Here is an 18977-nt window from a genome sequence, read left to right on the forward strand (position 1 = left end):
TACCCACCATCAGCATCTCCATGCCGGTCTCCCTTTCGTTTTCTTCCGGAGGTTTAATGAGATAGCAGTGATTGCAGCATTTTTTCAGCTCCATCACGATGTTAAGGAAGCCAGACGTGCTTCCTCTTGTCCCCTTCGAGAGAGCCTTGTAATTTCTTGTCAAAATCCACCTGCAGGCAGCAGTAGGCGAAACAAAATCCTCAGGTCAGGCCATGACATTTCACTGGGGGACAGAGCAGACTGAACTCTCTGGAGAAACTTTCAGAAACAGTTATGCCTGGGCAGCAGTTCCCCCGTCTCTCTCCCCATCTCTTTTTCCATCGCATGAAACTCTGCTTACTCCTTACATGAAATCCCAACCCACCTCCTTCTGGGAGATTATTATTTAATATTACAAGGCACCATGGTTGTGCACAGACCTTTACAGAAATAAGACAGGCATGGTCCCCACCCTGGATGCTGACAAGATAAATTACATCATCACTCCACTTTAAAAGCAAACCACCCAGTGGGGTGAATTGCAGCATCTCCTTAGGGCAGTGGTTCTCAACCCGCGGCCCAATTAGCACACAGCTGTGGTCCAGCTCAGCTGTGCGCTAAAGGCAGGCCCACATGGCGAAGTCCTGGCTTGGTCTGGTCGGGGCTGCTGGCCTGCCCCACGTGGCAGGGGTCAGAGACTGCCACTGCCCTGCCACCCAGCCCCTGCGGCCCAAGTAACACTGTGGATCGCACGTGCGGCCCACAAAGATAAATAAGTTGAGAACCACTGCCCTAGGGACAGGCAACACACAGGCAAGATACTGTACCATCTTACTCTGCTTCTCCCCATAAAGACCCCCCCACTGAAGGAGACTGCCACTTATGCTGTGTCCCACAATGGTTTGGGGATACAGAACCATGGCCACCAAACACACTAATGAAGTAACCCACCAAATTCGTTTCCACTGGGCACCTTCAGTCACTCAGTAAATGCCTTACTTATAATACTGCTTCTGTGGCGCAGACATTTCCACCCGGAGAATCTGCTCCACTTTGGCCGGCAGGGATTTCTCCACATCCTTCTTCACCCTGCGCAGAAGGAAAGGCTCCAGGACTTTGTGCAGGCTCTGGTAGCCATTCTCTCTCCCTTTTCCATGATCATCTTCAAAATCCTCCCAGAACTCAAACCTGGTGGTACAATTTAGGAGAGGTGAGTTAGAAGGCCTCTTAACAACCATTTGCTCTGTTTACACTGACACAATGCCAATCTGCTGAGGACATCAAAATGCCCCACAAGCTATTTATTCTCATCCCTTGAGCTACGTAAGTGATCACCATTTTACAGGAGGGGTAAAATGAAAGAGAGAGATTAAGGGGCATGCCCAAGTCTACAAAACAATTGGTGGCACAGCTGGGAACAACACACTCGTGTCCTACAGGTCCTTGCTCCAACCACTGTGTAAGCTGCTGCCTTCATATATAGCCTAGATCTCAGGGACAAAGGGCCAGGCCTTTTTTATCTATAACAAATATCCTACACAGGGAAACAAAAATGGGATTACAGGATCAACACTGTTAATGGTCTCTGATTCTTTGAGAAAGAAGCTAGAACAGCAGTCTTTGAGTCAAAGGGAAATTCACTTCAGTGGAAAAAGCATCAAGAAATGTATATGGAACTGCAGGAGAGCCACTGTGTTAACAAAACTGTCCCTCTGCAGAAGGCAGGGCTAGACCAACCACATCTGGCTGCCATAGCCATCATTTGGAAATATTTTTATGGTAGCTATGGGTGATCATAACACACAGAACATAAATCCACTTACGTTCAGAAATAAGGAGTACAGTGAATAAACATGGCAAAGAAGCTTTTCAAGAAAGATGATAATGGAAGATGGTAAGCTAAATCCATCGTTCCTACCAAGAGCTACATTTTACTTTGGAAAAACCAACTACCACCGAATCTGTTTTTATCAAGGACTCTGCTAATAATTTCCCGGTTATATGTGGGAATTGCCCTGAAGTAAAATTGTGGAGAATACATAACATTAAAAAAAAAATTTAAAGGGGGGGGGGGCAATTGTCAGTTGAGTCTTAGTTTGGTTGTACTACAAAAAGAAGCAGCTTTCAAGCTGGAGAAGAGCTTGATATGGGGAAATCTTCCCTAAAAAGAATTGCAACTAGACAATAAAACAGTCACCAAGAGGATATGGAGACATCAACAATAATCTCAAGAGAGATTAGAGAACACGCTTTGGAGTAATAGCAAGGGGAATGCCCAGCACTACGTGCAGAAGTCAGGGGTTGATAACCTTCACAATCATTCTGCACAAACTTCTAGAATCCCAAGATGTTCCTTGCCCATTAGACACAGTAAATAGCAACAGATCTTGTTAACAGGGACATCTTGATCAGTAGAAGTATTTCTTCTGTGTCTCTGAGTGACGGAGGTAAATATGAACTTCTGCACAATATGAAAGTGTGTTATTTAAAATAGCAGCAGACAATGAACATTCATAACATCTAGATACCTTAGCATTTGAAGATACTGATCTCCTTTTCACATCTTTGATTTTAGCTCTAGAACCTAACAATTATCTACACAGTGAATTGTGCAAGCCATGTCTCTGCTTGCCTAACCTCTCTCAATCATTCTCTCTTTTGTATTTCTCCCTCACTCCATTCTCTTTAACCAAGAATGTAATCATTTCACAGCATGTTGCTACTCCCAGACCACTGACATATATTATACTGAATGAAGTCAGGTCTTTGCAATACTGCCCTGTAATCCCCTCCTTCTAGCCCAAACTTCTCCCCTGACTTTAAGTTTCTCTCTGACTCCACCTCTATAAAGAACTCAAAGACCCCCACCCACCACAATTCACCCAGGAATTTAAGGATACCATCAAATCTTTCCCCAAACAACTCCAAGAAAAACTCTACAACAGGGGTAGGCAACCTCTGGCACGCATGCCAAAGGCAGCACATGAGCTGATTTTCAGTGTCACTTACACTGCCTGGGTCCTGGCCACTGGTCCAGGAGGCTCTGCATTTTAATTTAATTTTAAATTAAGCTTCTTAAATATTTTAGAAACCTTTATTTACTTTACATACAATAATAGTTTAGTTATATATTATAGACTTATAGAAAGAGACCTTCTAAAAACATTAAAATGTACTACTGACATGTGAATCCTTAAATTAGAGTGAATAAATTAAGACTCAGCATACCACTTCTGAAAGGTTGCTGACCCTACTCTACAACTTCATCTCCCACAAACGCGCCTCAGAGATCTTCTACATGCTTCCTAAGATACACAAACAAGGCAATCCAGTCAGACCCTTATATCTAGCTGTGGTACTATTACTGAAGGAATATTAAGACTTATAGAAACCATCCTCAAACCACTCACCACACAAAGGACCAGATTCCTCCAGGACATAACCAACTTCCTCCAGAAACTCTGCAACATTAACAACCTCCCTCAGATCATCATCCTTGCCACCATGGACGTCACCTCCCTATACACCAATATCGATGTCACGATGGCTTTGCTGCCTGCCTCAAATATCTACAAAACAACGGAAAACACTCAGATGTGCACTCCAAATGTCACTAAACTCATCCATTGCATCCTCACCCATAACCATTTTACATACAACAGCAAACACTTTGTCCAAACCACAGGAACAGACATGAGTACTAGGATGGTTCCCCAATATGCCAACCTCTTCTTGGGACACCTTGAGGAAGAATTTCTGGACAAAGGTACTACAAAACCAATGACACATGAGATACGTTGATGACATTTTCATTCTCTGGACAGATTATCTAAATTTCCTCATAGATTTCCATCAAAACTTCAACCACTTTCACTCATCCATCAAGCTCTCGCTGGATCACTCCCACACCACCAGCATCAACTTCATGGACACCATGGTCAGCTTCAACAACAGACCCCTACAGATAACAACATACAAAAACCCCACGGATCACCACATTTACCTTCACAGATCCAGTAACCCTCCCAAACATACAAAGAAATCTGTTCTCTATAGCCAAGGCCTCAGACACCACAGAATATGCTCCGAGGAGATATTCCGGGACACACACCTTAAACTCTGAACTGCCTTTACCAAACAAGGACACTCCAACAGAGAAGTAGATTGCATCCAGGAAGGGGTCACCCAAATACCCCATAAGAACCTGCTTTAATACAGGGAAAAAACCCTCTGACTGCACACCCCTAGTTGTCATCTCCACCCCATGCTGGAACCCATATGGGGTATCATTAAACAGTTACAACCCCTATTCAATAGGGACCACATCCTGAAATAAATTTTTCCTGAACCCCCTCTTCTGGCCTTCAAACAACCCCCCAACCTCATCAGAAGCATATTCCTCACAGATGAGGACTCACCAACTTGAAGTGGCACTAGACCCTGCCAGAACAACAGATGCAAAAACTGGACACACCTCCACTGCTACAACTATCAATACCACCTCCAACACATCTTTCAAGATCCATGAATCCTACACATCCCTATCACGTGGTGTACCTCTTCCAGTGTACTAAATATTAAACAACAACTGGGTGGGGAAAACCAGTCACTGCACTCTTGAATGAACTCACATAGAAAAATGATAAAAGACAAGCATGATTCACCTGGATGTGAACACTTTTCACAAAACAATCACTCCATATCTCAGCTCTCAGTCCTCATCCTCAAAGGAAACCTGCACAACACCTTCAAAAGGCGAACCTGGGAGCTTAAATTAATAACTTCGCTAGACACTAAAAAACATGGTCTTAATAAAAGCACTGGATTTACGGCTTATTACAACAATCTTCAACCCACTAAGCTCCCTTATTTGTCCTATGTCTGCAGGGATGTTAAAAGGCCATTTTACTTTCAATGGTCTCTTACAGTGTGCGCTAGTTACTTATGCTAAACAATCTGTTGTGTCTGACATTTTGCTCTGATGCTAGAAGTTCCTTTCCCAGACCTGAAAGAGTTCTGCGTGGCTCGAAAGCTTGTGACTCTCACCAACAGAAGTTGGGCCAATAAAAGATATGACCTCACCCACTTTGTGTTTCTAAGCCATCTGCTATCAAAACCTCATATGTCCTTAATACTTTACCCCACAGATTCCAAACTGTACACGGGGTAACAGATTGGTGAGATGTAATGTGGGAGTGTAATGTGTCATCAGTTTAAGGGCCTGATCCAAAAACAGCTGAATTAAATGGTAATCTAAACAGTGCGCAGAAACACTATGCAACAGTTTGAGACAGGAAGTGAAGAATAGCACTTCCATTCAGCCATCAAAATAATTCAGCAAATCAGAACCTGGTCCTTACTCCAGCAGGTTACAATCTCTGTAGCAGGTACATTACAGCTAAGGTTAAGATTCTGTCACAGTTATTTTTAGTAAAAGTCATGGACAGGCCACGGGGAATAAACAAAAATACATGGGTGCCCATGACCTTTCCATGCTTTTACTAAAAACAAGAGAGCAGGGCTAGGTGGGCGGGGGGGGGAGGGGGGAGAAGGAATGACAGCTGGAGTCCAGCGGGGGATGGGGCATGGACAGCCCAAGTCCCCACAGCTCTGGCTCTAGCAGCTGCAGTCACAACAGGGGTGTGAGACCACGGGGGGACACAGCTGTGGGGCTGGGGCACACAGTCCCAACTCTAACCCCAACCACAGGCACATGGCCCCTGCCACAAGCCACGGAGCAGGGGCACATGACCCCGGCTGCAGTCCCTGCTGCAAGCCGCAAGCTGAAGAAGTCACGGAGGTTCAGTAAAGTCACAGAATCCATGACGGCCATGACCTCCGTGACTAAATCGTAGCCTTTTAATTATAGCCAAAAGATCTCCAGCTCTTTTTCTTCACTTCTTCAGAAGGCCTGCATCACATTATTAGCCACTGGGTAAAAGTTTGCAAAAAATGCCTGAGTGACTTAGGAACCCACAACTCATTTTCAAAAATGACTCAGACGCTTAGGATCCCAAATCTCATTCAGAGCCAATGAGATTTAGGCTTCTAAGAGCCCACGTCACTTTTGAAAATGGGACTATGGCATTTTAAAATATTTTTACATCTTGATCTTTGTGGCTCCATATGGATCCTTCTCAATTAAGATCACAGGCCCCTTATTCTGTCCCTGAGCAATGCTCACGTGGCAGTAGTTTTTGTATATTCTATAGATCCTCCGTGGAAAGAATCTTCCAACTAGATTGTGTTTCACAGCTTTGAAATTTGCTTTTTGCCCCTCTGTTATTTTACTGTCTCATTCACCGGCCTCCTTTTTTTAGCGGAAGCCTTGGAAATGGTTTGAATGGTTGCTTAAAACAGGCGTTTAGCTCTTTGCATGGTGCCCTCCCAAACGACAGTGACGGAGGAGTTGTCTTACATTACCCAGCCTGCCTGTTGCCAACACAATTTAGCTCCTTGCACCATTCATTTACCTCTCAGCCCTTGCCACTTTCCCTCTTCGTTGTGTTTTTCCCCCTGTGACTCTCACCCATTCAAGTTTTACTCACTTCTTTCTGTGTCTTCCAAAACTAAGTCATTTCATACTCCATGTCTAGTTAAGAGATGGTATTTGACAATGAACACACGCTGTTATCTTTTAAAGTACACAGTAAGGAGGCTTACTTCTCCGGCATGATAAAGTGCAGCAGTGACCAGAGCTCTTTGAGAGAATTCTGAAGCGGGGTCCCAGTGATCAGGAGCCTGTGGTTGGACTTGAAATCAATCAGAGTTTTATACAGCAAAGAGTCATCATTCTTCAACCGATGGGCTTCGTCCACACCCAGAAAGGCCCAATTAATGCTGCCCAGAACAGTCTGGAGCAAAAAAACAAAAACAAGGACACACCAGATCAGACTGGTCCCACAAACGTTTTATGTTAATTTCTCTGTGGGCCTGACGTCAGCTGTGTAGTGTTGCAATAACTGCATTCCATTCTGTTCTATTCAAATTCTTATACTGTACCCATCGCTGTGGTGTCTGAGCACCTTTTGTTTTCAGTGTGCTTAACCATGAACCATTTCTTTTGGCGACATGCCTTTGTGACAAGCACACCACACAAATTCTGCCTCCACTCAGAGGTGAACAGAAACATTCACAAGCTAAATGCCTCAAACGTATTTCAGCTAACAGATGCATTTTAAATCGACCATTTCTTCTTTTTAAATTCCTAAAGCACAACCCTTCCCTATCCTACATTTTTCTTCCTTTAATCCACCCGCCTCTCCCACTCCCATGACTGCAGAGTCCCTGCTGTGCTCACAAGCCCCAGCATGCACTGTGTTGGGGTAGCATCAACACCAGAGCAGCTTATCTGCCTGTGGGGATAAAACAGTGTATTCACCACTCAGTATTTTTTTTTTTCCAAGTTCTTTGTTCTCACACAGGATTCAGTGACTCATTGCTAGGGCCTCCTGGTACACTCCAGGCAGCTCTCTCTTTTTGTAAGTGTAAAAGCCATGTGATATCATCCCTCTGATATGGGGGGTGCATTAATCCTACCATCCCCAATTCCAACACCTTCCCTCTCCAGCCCATGTCAAACAGCTGTGGGCAGCAAGGGGATGAAATGTTTTATTCTTCTCAATGAGTATGTTAATAGCCCAAATTAAGACAGATACAGCTAGCCCAGATACCACAGTGAGAGGTACTTTATAAGTACGTGTAATCACGAACAATATTATTACTGTGCTGTATTTATACCAGACTCTGTAGTTTTGTAAGCACACCAAGTAATGGTAGGCTGCATCTATGTGTTCTCAATTACCAGAGGGGTACGGTGGGAGGGAAGAAGCTGCTTTGGATCATCATCATACGTTCTACTCACAGTGCAAGAACTGGTTTGGAGGGAGGTAGCCCCATTTGTGCAGCACGAGGAAGTTTACATGAAATACCCCTTGCCCACTACATACCTTATCTTTGAGGAGTATCTCGTATGTTGTGATAAGTGCATTGAACTTCAGCCTTTTAGTCTGAGAATGGATCCACTCATATTCACGGATCTAGGAGAAAGACAACAGTTCAGACACAAACTTCAACCGGAGCTGTTAAAGGGGCATGCTCCATTATTATTATCTGTAGCACCCACGGGTCCCAGCCAAGAACATGGCCCACTGTGCTAGGTGCTGTACAGACACATGGTAAGAGACAGACTCCCCCGAAGAGTCCATAATCTACAGAGGGGAGACAAAGGGTGGGCAAGAGGAAGGATTATCATCCTTCCTTTTACAGATGGGGAACTGAGGCACAGAGATCATGTGATTTACCCAAACTCAGAGAGGCAGTCTGCAGCAGAGCCAGTAATTTAAACCAGATCTCCTGGGCAGTTTAATCCCCCCATTATCTGTATTCATTTGATATTAACTGTCTCATTATTAGCCATAATCTGAGGTTTCCTATACTGCCCCATAAAGTCCTACTTGTCTGCACCTCCATTGCTCAATAAAATAATCACCGTACACACATTATTTAAGTGATGGGAAGGCCGAGACAGAGGTCTCTACTCTATTGAACCTGGCCAAACTGCACAGTTATAGCTATAATGTCAACCCAGAGTTTGCCTCTCTAAAGAACCATATGCTACATATAATCTATGCACAGAGATTTTCTTTCTGCATGAGGCTTTCTCCCCTCGCCCACCCGCCCTGCCTCTTATTTACACACCGTGTTTCTGCTCATCATGTCTCCTATGTAAACAACCACATTAATCTCTGGTGCCCAGATTTCAAACTCTCTCTGCCATGAGGTCAGAGTAGACAATGGCACCACTATCAGGAAGGGGCCGTACAGCTGATGCTGATAGAAGAGATAGGAGAGGAATGATATTGTCTGGATAGTCTTCCCCAAGCCCATTTCATCAGCCAAGATCACACTGTTGTTCCTGAAAGGTGGAGAAACAAAAATAAAGGTGTAATAAATATAATGATGAATCAATTTACTACGTGCCAACAAGTAATGACAGAGAATGAAATGTATGCCTTGCAAAAGTTCACTGAAATACTGCCAAGCAGATCCCAGAGCAATTCAGACTGAACTGCTCCACAAAGAATCATTTATGAGTGACAGGGTCAGAGTTTGGACTGCATTTGCCACCAAACTGGCAAGCAAATACAAAGACAAAACGTCAATGGCCAGAGTTAGAAGAGTGTTTCCCAAAGGGAGGATCTCTCCTACAGGAGATGGATGAAGAAAGCTAAGCGAGAGAGATTTATCTTTTGACTGATTATCAGGAAAACAGGGTTTGCCGCACTGGATCAGGCCAGTGGACCAAACATATTATTCCATCTCCCCAGCACTGAGCCAGAGAAACACACCTGCCCATGCACACCATAGATGATGCCCCACAGGGCAAAGAAACAGCACCATAGTCAAGTTAAGATGGTGCTTCGTGTGCACGTGTTCATACTGAATCCTAGCAATGCAACTGGGTTCCCCCTCCATTTCCAAAAGAGAATTTTTCCTCCCCTTTTAGCAGGAGGCCTGCATATTTCTGCGGGATGTGTGTGACAATGTTTGAGATCCTGAGCTTTAAAGGTGCTGAAGCAGGGCAGGTAAAAATATAAAACATCACAACAACAGGGCCGGATCCTGCTGTGGTATAACAGGGAAACATTATGACTAAATATGGCTCAATAGCTCTAAAAACAAGTTAATGCTGCAACCCTAAACAGAACTAGAGCATTAACCAAAACAAGAGCATTACATACTTGCACCACGAGTGGGCGAGCCAGTTGAGCCCCTCCAGCTGGTAATCTCGGAGCTCCAGGTTCTCGCCACCAATGTAAGAAGGCTGTTTCTTCAAAGCAACAAACCTGGGTCTCTGCTTCAACACCTAAAAAGGCAGACTCCTTAAACTCACTGAAGAAAAGAATGAGGCAGGCCTTCAAACTCACTGAATAAAAACTGCGGTGATACATGGGTATGAGATAGATATAGAAAGAGTACTTGTAACTGCAATTTAGCCACACAGTCAGCAGCAATGAGACCCATCAGTGACAACAGTTTGCTAGCACCAGCTGCTTGCCCGCCCAATCTCGGCGTATCAGAGCTGCAGGACATCCCCCTCTGTCTCTTTTCTTTGTTTCCTTCTTTTATTATCTCCCTGCCCCCTTCATTTTAATTGATATGGTGCAACATCCTCTATTCCTCTTCCTCCCTGACGTGTTGCCTTTTCTTTCAGTAATAAAACTTTGCATTTCTAACTCCCCCTTTTATAATTTGGCTTATGAAGCATTTTACAAGTATTAAGCCTCATTCCATCTATGGGTACATAAGTATTATTGTGCCCAATTTACAGATGGGATAAGATGCAAAGGGGTTCATCGATCTATCTGTGAGATTAGACAAAGTAATTGTACAAAAACAATGAGCATTCATTCCAAAACACTGGAAGAAATTGACTCAGAACTAAGCAGAAGTCCGCTTCCCACTGTAAGGAAGGGAGTATTTATATGCCTTATTTCCTCTTGTATCAACAGGAACTGGAGAGGATATATTTACCCAGAAAGTCTGATGTATTTTAGATGGGTAGGGACTAGGACTGTCAAGCGATTAAAAAAATTAATCACGATTGATCACACGATTAATCGCGCTGTTAAACAATAACAGAATACCATTTATTTAAATATTTTTGGATGTTTTTTACATTTTAAAATATATCGATTTCAATACAGAATACAAAGTGTAGAGTGCTCACTTTATATTTATTTCTGATTATATAAATGTTTAGCATATCTAGCACATAAATACCTTGCAATGCCGGCTACAAAAGTGCCATGTGAACACCTGTTCTCACTTTCAGCATTGTAACGAAGAAGCAGGCAGCAATGTCTACTATAAATGTAAACAAATTTGTCTGTCTTAACAATTGGCTGAAGAAGAACTAGGACTGAGTGGACTTGCAGGTTCTAAAGTTTTACACTGTTTTGTTTTTGAGTGCAGGTTCTGTAACAAAAATTAATTCTACATTTGTAAGTTATACTTTCACCATAAAGAGACTGCACTACAGTACTTGTATGAGGTAAACTGAAAAATACTATTTATTTTATCATTTTTACAGTGCAAATATTTGTAATCAAAAATAATATAAAGTGAGCACTGTACACTTGGTATTCTGGTGTAAAAGAAATCAATATATTTGAAAATGTAGAAAAACATCCAAAAATATTTAATACATTTCACTTGGTATTATATTGTTTAATAGTGAGATTAATCACAATTAATTTTTAGAGTTAATCGCGTGAGTTAACTGTGATTAATCAACAGCCCTAGTAGGAACCTATTACAGACACTTCCCATTGACAAAGTTCCATTGTTATTTCCCTTGAATTCCCGGGTTAACTCATGCCAGTTCTTGATTCTCCGTTCTATGCCAGCCTGGCCTTAGCATGCTGAAGAGACAGCATGGATAGCTGCTAAGCAAGAGGGAGTAAGTGATTTGTATAGCTTAGCACTAACCCCTCCAGATAACTAAGAAGCCAAATTAAAGAGCTCTCCAAAGGGAGTCCCAGACATTGTTTTTCAAGGAACAGATGGTCTGTGTGTTTTAGGGCCTTGAGAATTGGGAGAAGGAACTGAAAAGGATGCAGAGAACACCTGGAAAAAAAACTGCCATGTGGGAGGGAGAAAGGCACAGGCGATCTCCTCAGGTGATAGTCACCCCTGTAGAAAATCTTGCATCACATATCATCTAAATGCAGCGAGAACTTGGCATTTAGAAACCCAGAGCAAGCCCAACTACAAGAGAGAAAGGAAGCGTGCGAACCTTGCAGTCCCGAGTGGGAATGGTTTTGGAGTTGTTGCGATGGTTGAAGCTGTCAATGCAGTGTTGAAACTTCTTGCTAATCAAGGCCTCATCTTCCCAGCTGCACTCTGCATATGGCAACCCCATCCACTTGCACAGATATTCGGGCTCATTAGAGGACAATTTCCGACTGTGAGCTGCAACACATTACAAAAACGCAACCATGAGCAAATGAACTCCAAGGCAGTGATGACAGTGACCGATGCCGCCATAAGACATGGCGCGGCTAATAGCATTGTTTAGAGGAGCCAGAAAGGGAGTTAAAGGCCACTTTACCTGGGAACTCAGAATGTCCCATTGCAGACTTGATGGTCTTCACAGCTACGTTTTACGGAAGTAAACAAAGAAGGGTTTTAGTGTCTTAACCACCAGTATGAGATGCATAAAAGATATTCGACAGTTCCCACCAGTTAGGAGGGTTTTTTAAAAGTTCTCTGCAATGCATAGGAAGATTGTTAGAGAACACCACTCATCTCTTCAGGCCTAGTTTCCAAAGGCACTGGATACCCACAGCTCCTGCTAAGTTGCTCTGAAAGCTGAACCACCACATTTTGTCACTACTCATAAAAACCTAAACCCTGAGCTGATATGCAAGCTTCACTGACAAACAATGTTATCCTGAAAGGTTCTCACAACACACTACTTCCTGGGTCTTACTATTCCTTTCTTAGAAAGATGCACTATTTCACTTACCGATCACTCTCTCCACTATCTGATACTGTTTGTTCAACTCTGCAGCGAGCTCCTGTTGGCAGCTGAAGTATTCCACGTCTTCAGGAGTTACCTTGGCTAGCCTGGAGAGAAAAAAAATGGGGGTAGGGGGAGAAGCATGTGTAAGAACAATCCTACTTCTGCTCACTTTGTGGATTGCATGCTCAAGACCTGCTGTTAAAACTCTACCTTCCTATATAATTCCGTAAGTTAAGGTAACTCAATCCAAAGTTAACAACTGCTTATCAAATGCTCCTCTTAATGCTTCTAAAGCAGTGGTTCCCAAACTTGTTCTGCCACTCGTGCAGGGAAAGCCCCTGGCGGGCCGGGCTGGTTTGTTTACCTGCTGTGTCCGTAGATTCAGCCAATCGTGACTCCCAGTGGCCACGGTTCATTGCTCCAGGCCAATGGGAGCCGCTGGAAGCGTCACGGGCCGAGGAATGTACTGGCCGCCGCTTCCCGCAGCCCCCATTGGCCTGGAGCAGCAAACCGCAGCCACTGGGAGCCGTGATCGGCTGAATCTGCGGACGCAGCAGGTAAACAAACCAGCTCAGCCCACCAGGGGCTTTCCCTGCACAAGCGGCGGAACAAGTTTGGGAACCACTGTTCTAAAGGAACAAGTTATTCACAATGAAAGAATACAGAGAAATATAAAAAGCTTTTCCCTGAAACTTTTGTGAGCTTCTCCTCCACAAGGCCAAAATATATAAGCTTTTACATAAGGAGGGAACCCTTAGCAGTCTGGTATCCCAGAACATATTGTGATGATATGACAGCTGAAGTAATGTGTCCACTTCTGGACACTACACGTCAAGAAAGATGAGGAGAAACTGGAAAGGTCCAGAGAAGCACAACAAAGTAATAGAAGGTTTAGAAAACTTGACCTATGAGGAAAGGTTAAAAAAAACTAGGCACGTTTAGTCCTGAAAAAAAGACCTGGGAGTGGGGGAGGAAGACTGATAATCTTCAAGTATGTTAAGGGCTGTTACAAAAAAAGATGATCAACTTCTCTCCATGTCCACTGAAGGACAAGTAGTATTGAATGGCCTTAATCTAAAACAAAGGAGACATAGGTTAGATATCGTGAAAACCTTTCTAACAATAAAGGTATTGAAACTCTGGAATAGGCTGCCAAAGGAGGTTGTGGAATCCCCGTCATTGTCCAGCCTGTTCTTAAACTCACCCCCCCAGCCCAAACACCTGCCAGAGATGGTATAGATTTACTTGGTCCTGCCACAGCACAGGGGGCTGGACTTGATGTCTTGAGGTCCCTTCCAGCCCTACATTTCTATGAAGTTGTCAACAGGCTCGCAGCTCCCACACAAAGAAACCTCACAGGCATTTCTTCTACTTGAAGATCTGTTCTCGGCCAGGAACACAGGCTAACAATTTCAAAAGGACTTACGTGACCAAGGAGCTTAAGTCCCATTTTCAATAGCGACTTGGGCACGTAGGACACTTAGGCTATATCTGCACTGCAATCAGGAGCGTGAGCTAGCTCAGATCGGCAATAGCAAGGGCTGTACAAGCCCTGGGTATGTCCTTGAGCAGCTAGCCTGTGCTGCCGGAGCCTTATTGCTGTTGCTGTCCTAGCTGCCTCCATCAAACCTAGCTCAAGTATGTCCACATGTGCTGCTGTCACACACCTCACTGCAATGCAGACACACACCTAAGCCTCCTTGAAAGTTCACTGGCATTTAGATGCCCAAGTGCCTCAATCACTTCTGAAAATAGGACTTGAGTTCAATGTTCCCTGTAAACAGCACGCACATATGACCACGCAACAACCTTGGATATACTGCACGGGTCAGATACTGGCTCTCGTCTCCTCTTAGAGCTCCAGCAGGGATGTGGGGTGGTCATTTAAGACCCTGCTCTGCCTGCAGCCCTCCGCCCATTCACAGGGTACATGTGGTCCCATTCCTTGCTGCAGAGGGCAGGGAGTGAAAGCACTTCTGGTCTCAGGGACACATTGTGCTTGGCTCAGCCAGGAGGCGACGGCAGCAGCAGCAGCGCTGTTGAGAGAGGATGCACCTCATGCAGGAGCTCAGGTGAGGGACCCAGCTCCGCGGTGCCAGCCTGGGTGAGCAGAGGCTCAACAGTTGTGGCCTGATGGGGCCGCACCATCCCACACCTGCACAGCTGGTTTCCAGGGACACAGCAGTTGCTGATGCCAAGAGGCAGTGGAGGATGGAGCTGCAGCCTGGGCTCCTTCCTGGGAGCAACCGGTGGAGGGTCTGAAACCCCAAGCCTGGGGGAAAGACAGTCAGATCCATCCACACTCTCACAGACTTCTAGGGTTGCTGCTACAGAGCGAACAGCTTCCTTCCTGGACCCCACAGATGTGCGATACTGGGAGGGACCACCCCTCACCACCCCCATTGAGTTAGTTCAGAGCAAAAAGACTTCTTAAAAAAAAAAAAAAAGTGTAAGTTTGCCCAAAGGCAAATAAATGTAATACTCTGTGGAGTTTTTAGCCTGCTCAGTATAAAGAAAATTTAGGAGGAATGTTGCTTAGAGTACTTTTTGCAAAATTTTACCACTGGGTTATGGCTTACCGCAAGTTCATGCTGAAAGCTCCCTACTAAGTGTTAGAAACTGACCAGTTCACAATTTTTTCAGGTTTAATACTTCTTGAGCTAAGCATGCCTCCCCTTAACACACATGCATGACTTCTACCAGCATCAACTGGACATACAGCGATCCAGAGATCAACAGACCCCATTACTGCAGTAAGGCATGGATCCAAAAATAACCTATCTCCTTAAACAAAATCAGCTTTCTGCAAACTAAACATCACATCGCAAAACATTTACAGAGGTTGCCCTGTAAACCTTGCCAATTGCCTTAGACAACAACACCATCTGCGTACCCATAGTAGCCCAGAGATTCTCTGTAGAAAGGAGAGAGAATTTTGCAAATTTGGAAATAAACCATATCTAAGACAAAACTGGCAAGTTTTTAAAGTGTGACCATTGTACACTGCATGGGCTGATGTATTTTCAGTACTTTGTCTAATTGCTTATCTGTGCTGTACTGTGTGACTGTTACATTTGTCTCTCCCATAGCTCAGGGTTTATCCACACTTCAGCTGGGAGTGAGCCTCACAGCCCCAGTAGGCACTCAAGTTAGCTTCCCCGGAGTTCGCGCGTTAAAAATAGTCGCCCAGACCAGGGGCTGAGCGGGCTTGAGAAGCTGCTGCCCAAGCCGTAACAGCCACATAGCTATCTTTAGTGAGTACCTACACTTGAGTCTACCTGCCCGAGCTGGGAGGCTCGGTCCCAGCTGCAAGGTAAACATAGTCTGCATCCTAACAACCAGGGGTCAGCAGTGGGAAGCACTGCCATAAGCGACTCTATAAACATACTCAGCGAGAGCAGCCTTGCGCAGTTTTTGTGTCAACTAAACTCCACCAGTTCAGACCCTTACCTAATTATGCTAACCGAATGTAAGTGATTTTATACAGACATACCTGCAGCCACACTAGGGCATGCTTGGTTTCTAAACTGACAAGAGTTAAACTAGTATAAAAACTAAGTGTAGTCAAGCCCTAAATTTCTGCTCAACCAGGGCAGTCAAGAAGCAACTTGTGAGCCAAGACTGAACAACCGGGCATGCGGCTGCCCCTACTTTCAATACAAAGATGTTGACTGTTGTCCCAGCATGTACCGTTTCGTCTTCATCAGAATGCAGCTACACAGGCACGCATGCACTCCCACTTGCTGGGACCTGCAGCCTCCGCACCCTGCATCCATATGCGACTAGTCCTCTGGCATTTGGCCCAGTACTCAGATTTGGATGATTTCTAAGCCCCTGAGTACTGTCTCCAATATGACTCACATCATGGCCACAAGCACGATACCCATGAAACTGATGTTGAACAGAAGAGAGATCTGTCTTGTCCAGTCAGATGCCGAAGAAAACAGCTCTCGAGCTCTACCTTCAGCAGATCGGCTCTGCGGAAGAAAACTTAGCTGGAGCGAAGGAGGGGCAAACAAGAGGAAATTCTCAGGCTTTTCAATTTCCCATCACAACGAGAAGCAATATCCCTCCTTACTGAAGATGAAATCAGTGATCCAGCATGGCCCATGAGCTTCTGGCAAGGTGTCTGAACTGCCATCACTTGAGCAAAGCTCAGGTGTCCCCTGCTATTGAAGAACCTCCTAAGCAAGGCTCCACACCGATTTTTGTCTTAGGCAAAACATACCATTGTTTGATTTCATCTTCTTTTTTCTTGAAGTTCTCTAGTTTTTTCAGGCCCTTCACCTTCTGCTGCTGCAGGGACTCTTCACTCTCCCATGTGCTATGAATGTACGACCAGCCCTTCCATTTGATCAGGTACTGAACCTCTCCCGCATCCTTTTCAGGGTCAAAGTCAGCACTGGGGTTGCCATTGGCTTCAGTCTCATACACGGTGGTAGAAGCACCAGTAGCTGGGAAAAAAAAGGTTGCAAATTAAATGGGTTTGCAATTGGTGCTTTTGTTAGCCAGGCAGTGAAACAAAGTGAGCAGAGTTGAAGCAGGGAGTTGTTTTTCTAGCTAGTGCGTCTTTTATGGCAGCATAAAGAACATCCCACAGAGCCCCTGATCCTACTACAACCATACAGAAGTATCTCTCGACACAAAAAGCCTCTTAGATATATTTTTTTTTAAAAGTACATCAGAAGCAGGAAGCCTGCCAAACAATCAGTGGGGCCACTGGACAACTGAGGTGCTAAAGAAGCACTCAAGGAAGACAAGGCCATTGTGGAGAAGTTAAATTAATTCTTCCCATCGGTCTCCACTGCAGAGGATGTGAAGGTGTTTCCCACCCGGGCCATTTTTTTTAGGTGACAAATCTGAGGAACTGTCCCAGACTGAGATGTCAATAGAAGAGGTTTTTGAATAAATTGATTATATTAAACAGTAATACATCGCCAGAACCAGATGATATTCACCCAAGAGTTTTGAAGGAACTCAAATATGAAATTGCAGAACAACTGACTGTGGTATTTAACCAACTGCTTAAAATCAGTCTCTGTATCAGATGATGGAGGATAGCTAAAGTAATGCCAATTTTTTAAAAAGGCTCCAGGGGCAATCCTGGCAATTACAGGCTGATAAGCCTAACTTCAGTACCATGCAAACCGATTGAAACCATAGCAAAGAACAGAATTATCAGACACCCAGATGAACACAATGTGTTTGGGAAAAGTCAACACAGCTTTTGTAGAGAGAAATAAATCATGCCCCACCAATCTATTAGAATTTTTTGAGGCGGGGAGGTCAACAAACACATGGATGAGATTTAAAAATACTTCTCCACTGGTGGAAATCCAAACACTTCAGCAGCATTACACCAGTGCAGGAGAACCAAAGTGTGGCTGTGACTAGACCAGGGGTAGGCAACCTGCGGCACGCGAGTTGATTTTCAGTGGCACTCACACTGCCTGGGTCCTGGCAACCCGTCCGGGGGGCTCTGCATTTTCATTTAATTTTAAATGAAGCTTCTTAAACATTTTTTAAAACCTTATTTACTTTACATAAGACAATGGTTTAGTTATATATTATAGACTTATAGAAACAGACCTTCTAAAAACATTAAAAGGTATGTCTGGCACGCGAAACCTTAAATTAGAGTGAATAAATGAAGACTCGGCACACCATTACTGAAAGGTTGCTGATCCCTGAACTAGACCCAGAATCCTAATCTGAGTCTCAAAGCTACACACCTCCTTTCTTTCCAATCCTGACGTCCATGACTTTCTCAATGGTCTCGCTGTTGTCCTGCTGTTCGTCGGCCCCTTCCCCGGTCATCTCAATCAGGTCATCGGAATCAGTCTCAAAATCATCATCTTCTTTGTAACTGCACAAGACCAAATACCAAGACGGTAAAAATCTCGTCTTTCCTTAAATCTAAAGCCATACGCAAGCAGCATGGCGTGGCACAGGCAAGCCCCTCCGGCATCTATGTTGGGTTTGACCATGTAATACATTGCTCCAGTTTCTCTGATCAGCCATTCAGCTTGGCTGAAAGTTTACTCTCTGCCTCCTAAAAAACAGGGAAAGTTATACAAGATCGGAAAGACGGTTACTCACCTTTGTAACTGTTGTTCTTCGAGATGTGTTGCTCATATCCATTCCAGTTAGGTGTACGCGCCGCGCGTGCACATTCGTCGGAAAACTTTTACCCTAGCAACTCAGTGGGCCGGCAGGTCGCCCCCTAGAGTGGCGCCACCATGGCGCTCCATATATACTCCTGCCGGCCCACCCGCTCCTCAGTTCCTTCTTGCCGGCTACTCCGACAGTGGGGAAGGAGGGCGGGTGCGGAATGGATATGAGCAACACATCTCGAAGAACAACAGTTACAAAGGTGAGTAACCGTCTTTTCTTCTTCGAGTGATTGCTCATATCCATTCCAGTTAGGTGAATCCCAAGCCTTACAAAGGCGGTGGGGTCGGAGTGAAAT

At 44.5% G+C, this 18977-nt stretch overlaps 1 protein-coding gene across 14 annotated transcripts in view; it reads right to left on the reverse strand.

Moving 5' to 3' along the window:
- CHD2 (chromodomain helicase DNA binding protein 2) overlaps positions 1-18977 on the reverse strand; it is a 96159-nt gene that overhangs the window by 37134 nt on the left and 40048 nt on the right. For 13 of the 14 annotated variants that reach the window (XR_004002249.1, XR_004002250.1, XM_030577136.1 and 10 more), the window contains 11 exons: positions 18241-18374; positions 16737-16962; positions 12512-12612; positions 12095-12139; positions 11780-11955; positions 9723-9847; positions 8680-8896; positions 7929-8018; positions 6643-6833; positions 979-1167; positions 8-170 (listed from right to left, as the gene is read on the reverse strand). Coding sequence is in view for 12 of the 14 variants with exons in the window: in XM_030577136.1 (XP_030432996.1) it covers positions 8-170; positions 979-1167; positions 6643-6833; positions 7929-8018; positions 8680-8896; positions 9723-9847; positions 11780-11955; positions 12095-12139; positions 12512-12612; positions 16737-16962; positions 18241-18374 (1657 nt within the window). In the remaining 2 variants the exon portion in view is untranslated. Of the gene's footprint in view, positions 1-7; positions 171-978; positions 1168-6642; positions 6834-7928; positions 8019-8679; positions 8897-9722; positions 9848-11779; positions 11956-12094; positions 12140-12511; positions 12613-16198; positions 16468-16736; positions 16963-18240; positions 18375-18977 lie in introns of those variants that run through there. The other variant, XM_030577145.1, reaches the window with a different exon arrangement.

The sequence above is a fragment of the Gopherus evgoodei genome, chromosome 10 (genome assembly GCF_007399415.2).
Source record: "Gopherus evgoodei ecotype Sinaloan lineage chromosome 10, rGopEvg1_v1.p, whole genome shotgun sequence".
Classification (NCBI taxonomy): Eukaryota; Metazoa; Chordata; order Testudines; family Testudinidae; genus Gopherus; species Gopherus evgoodei.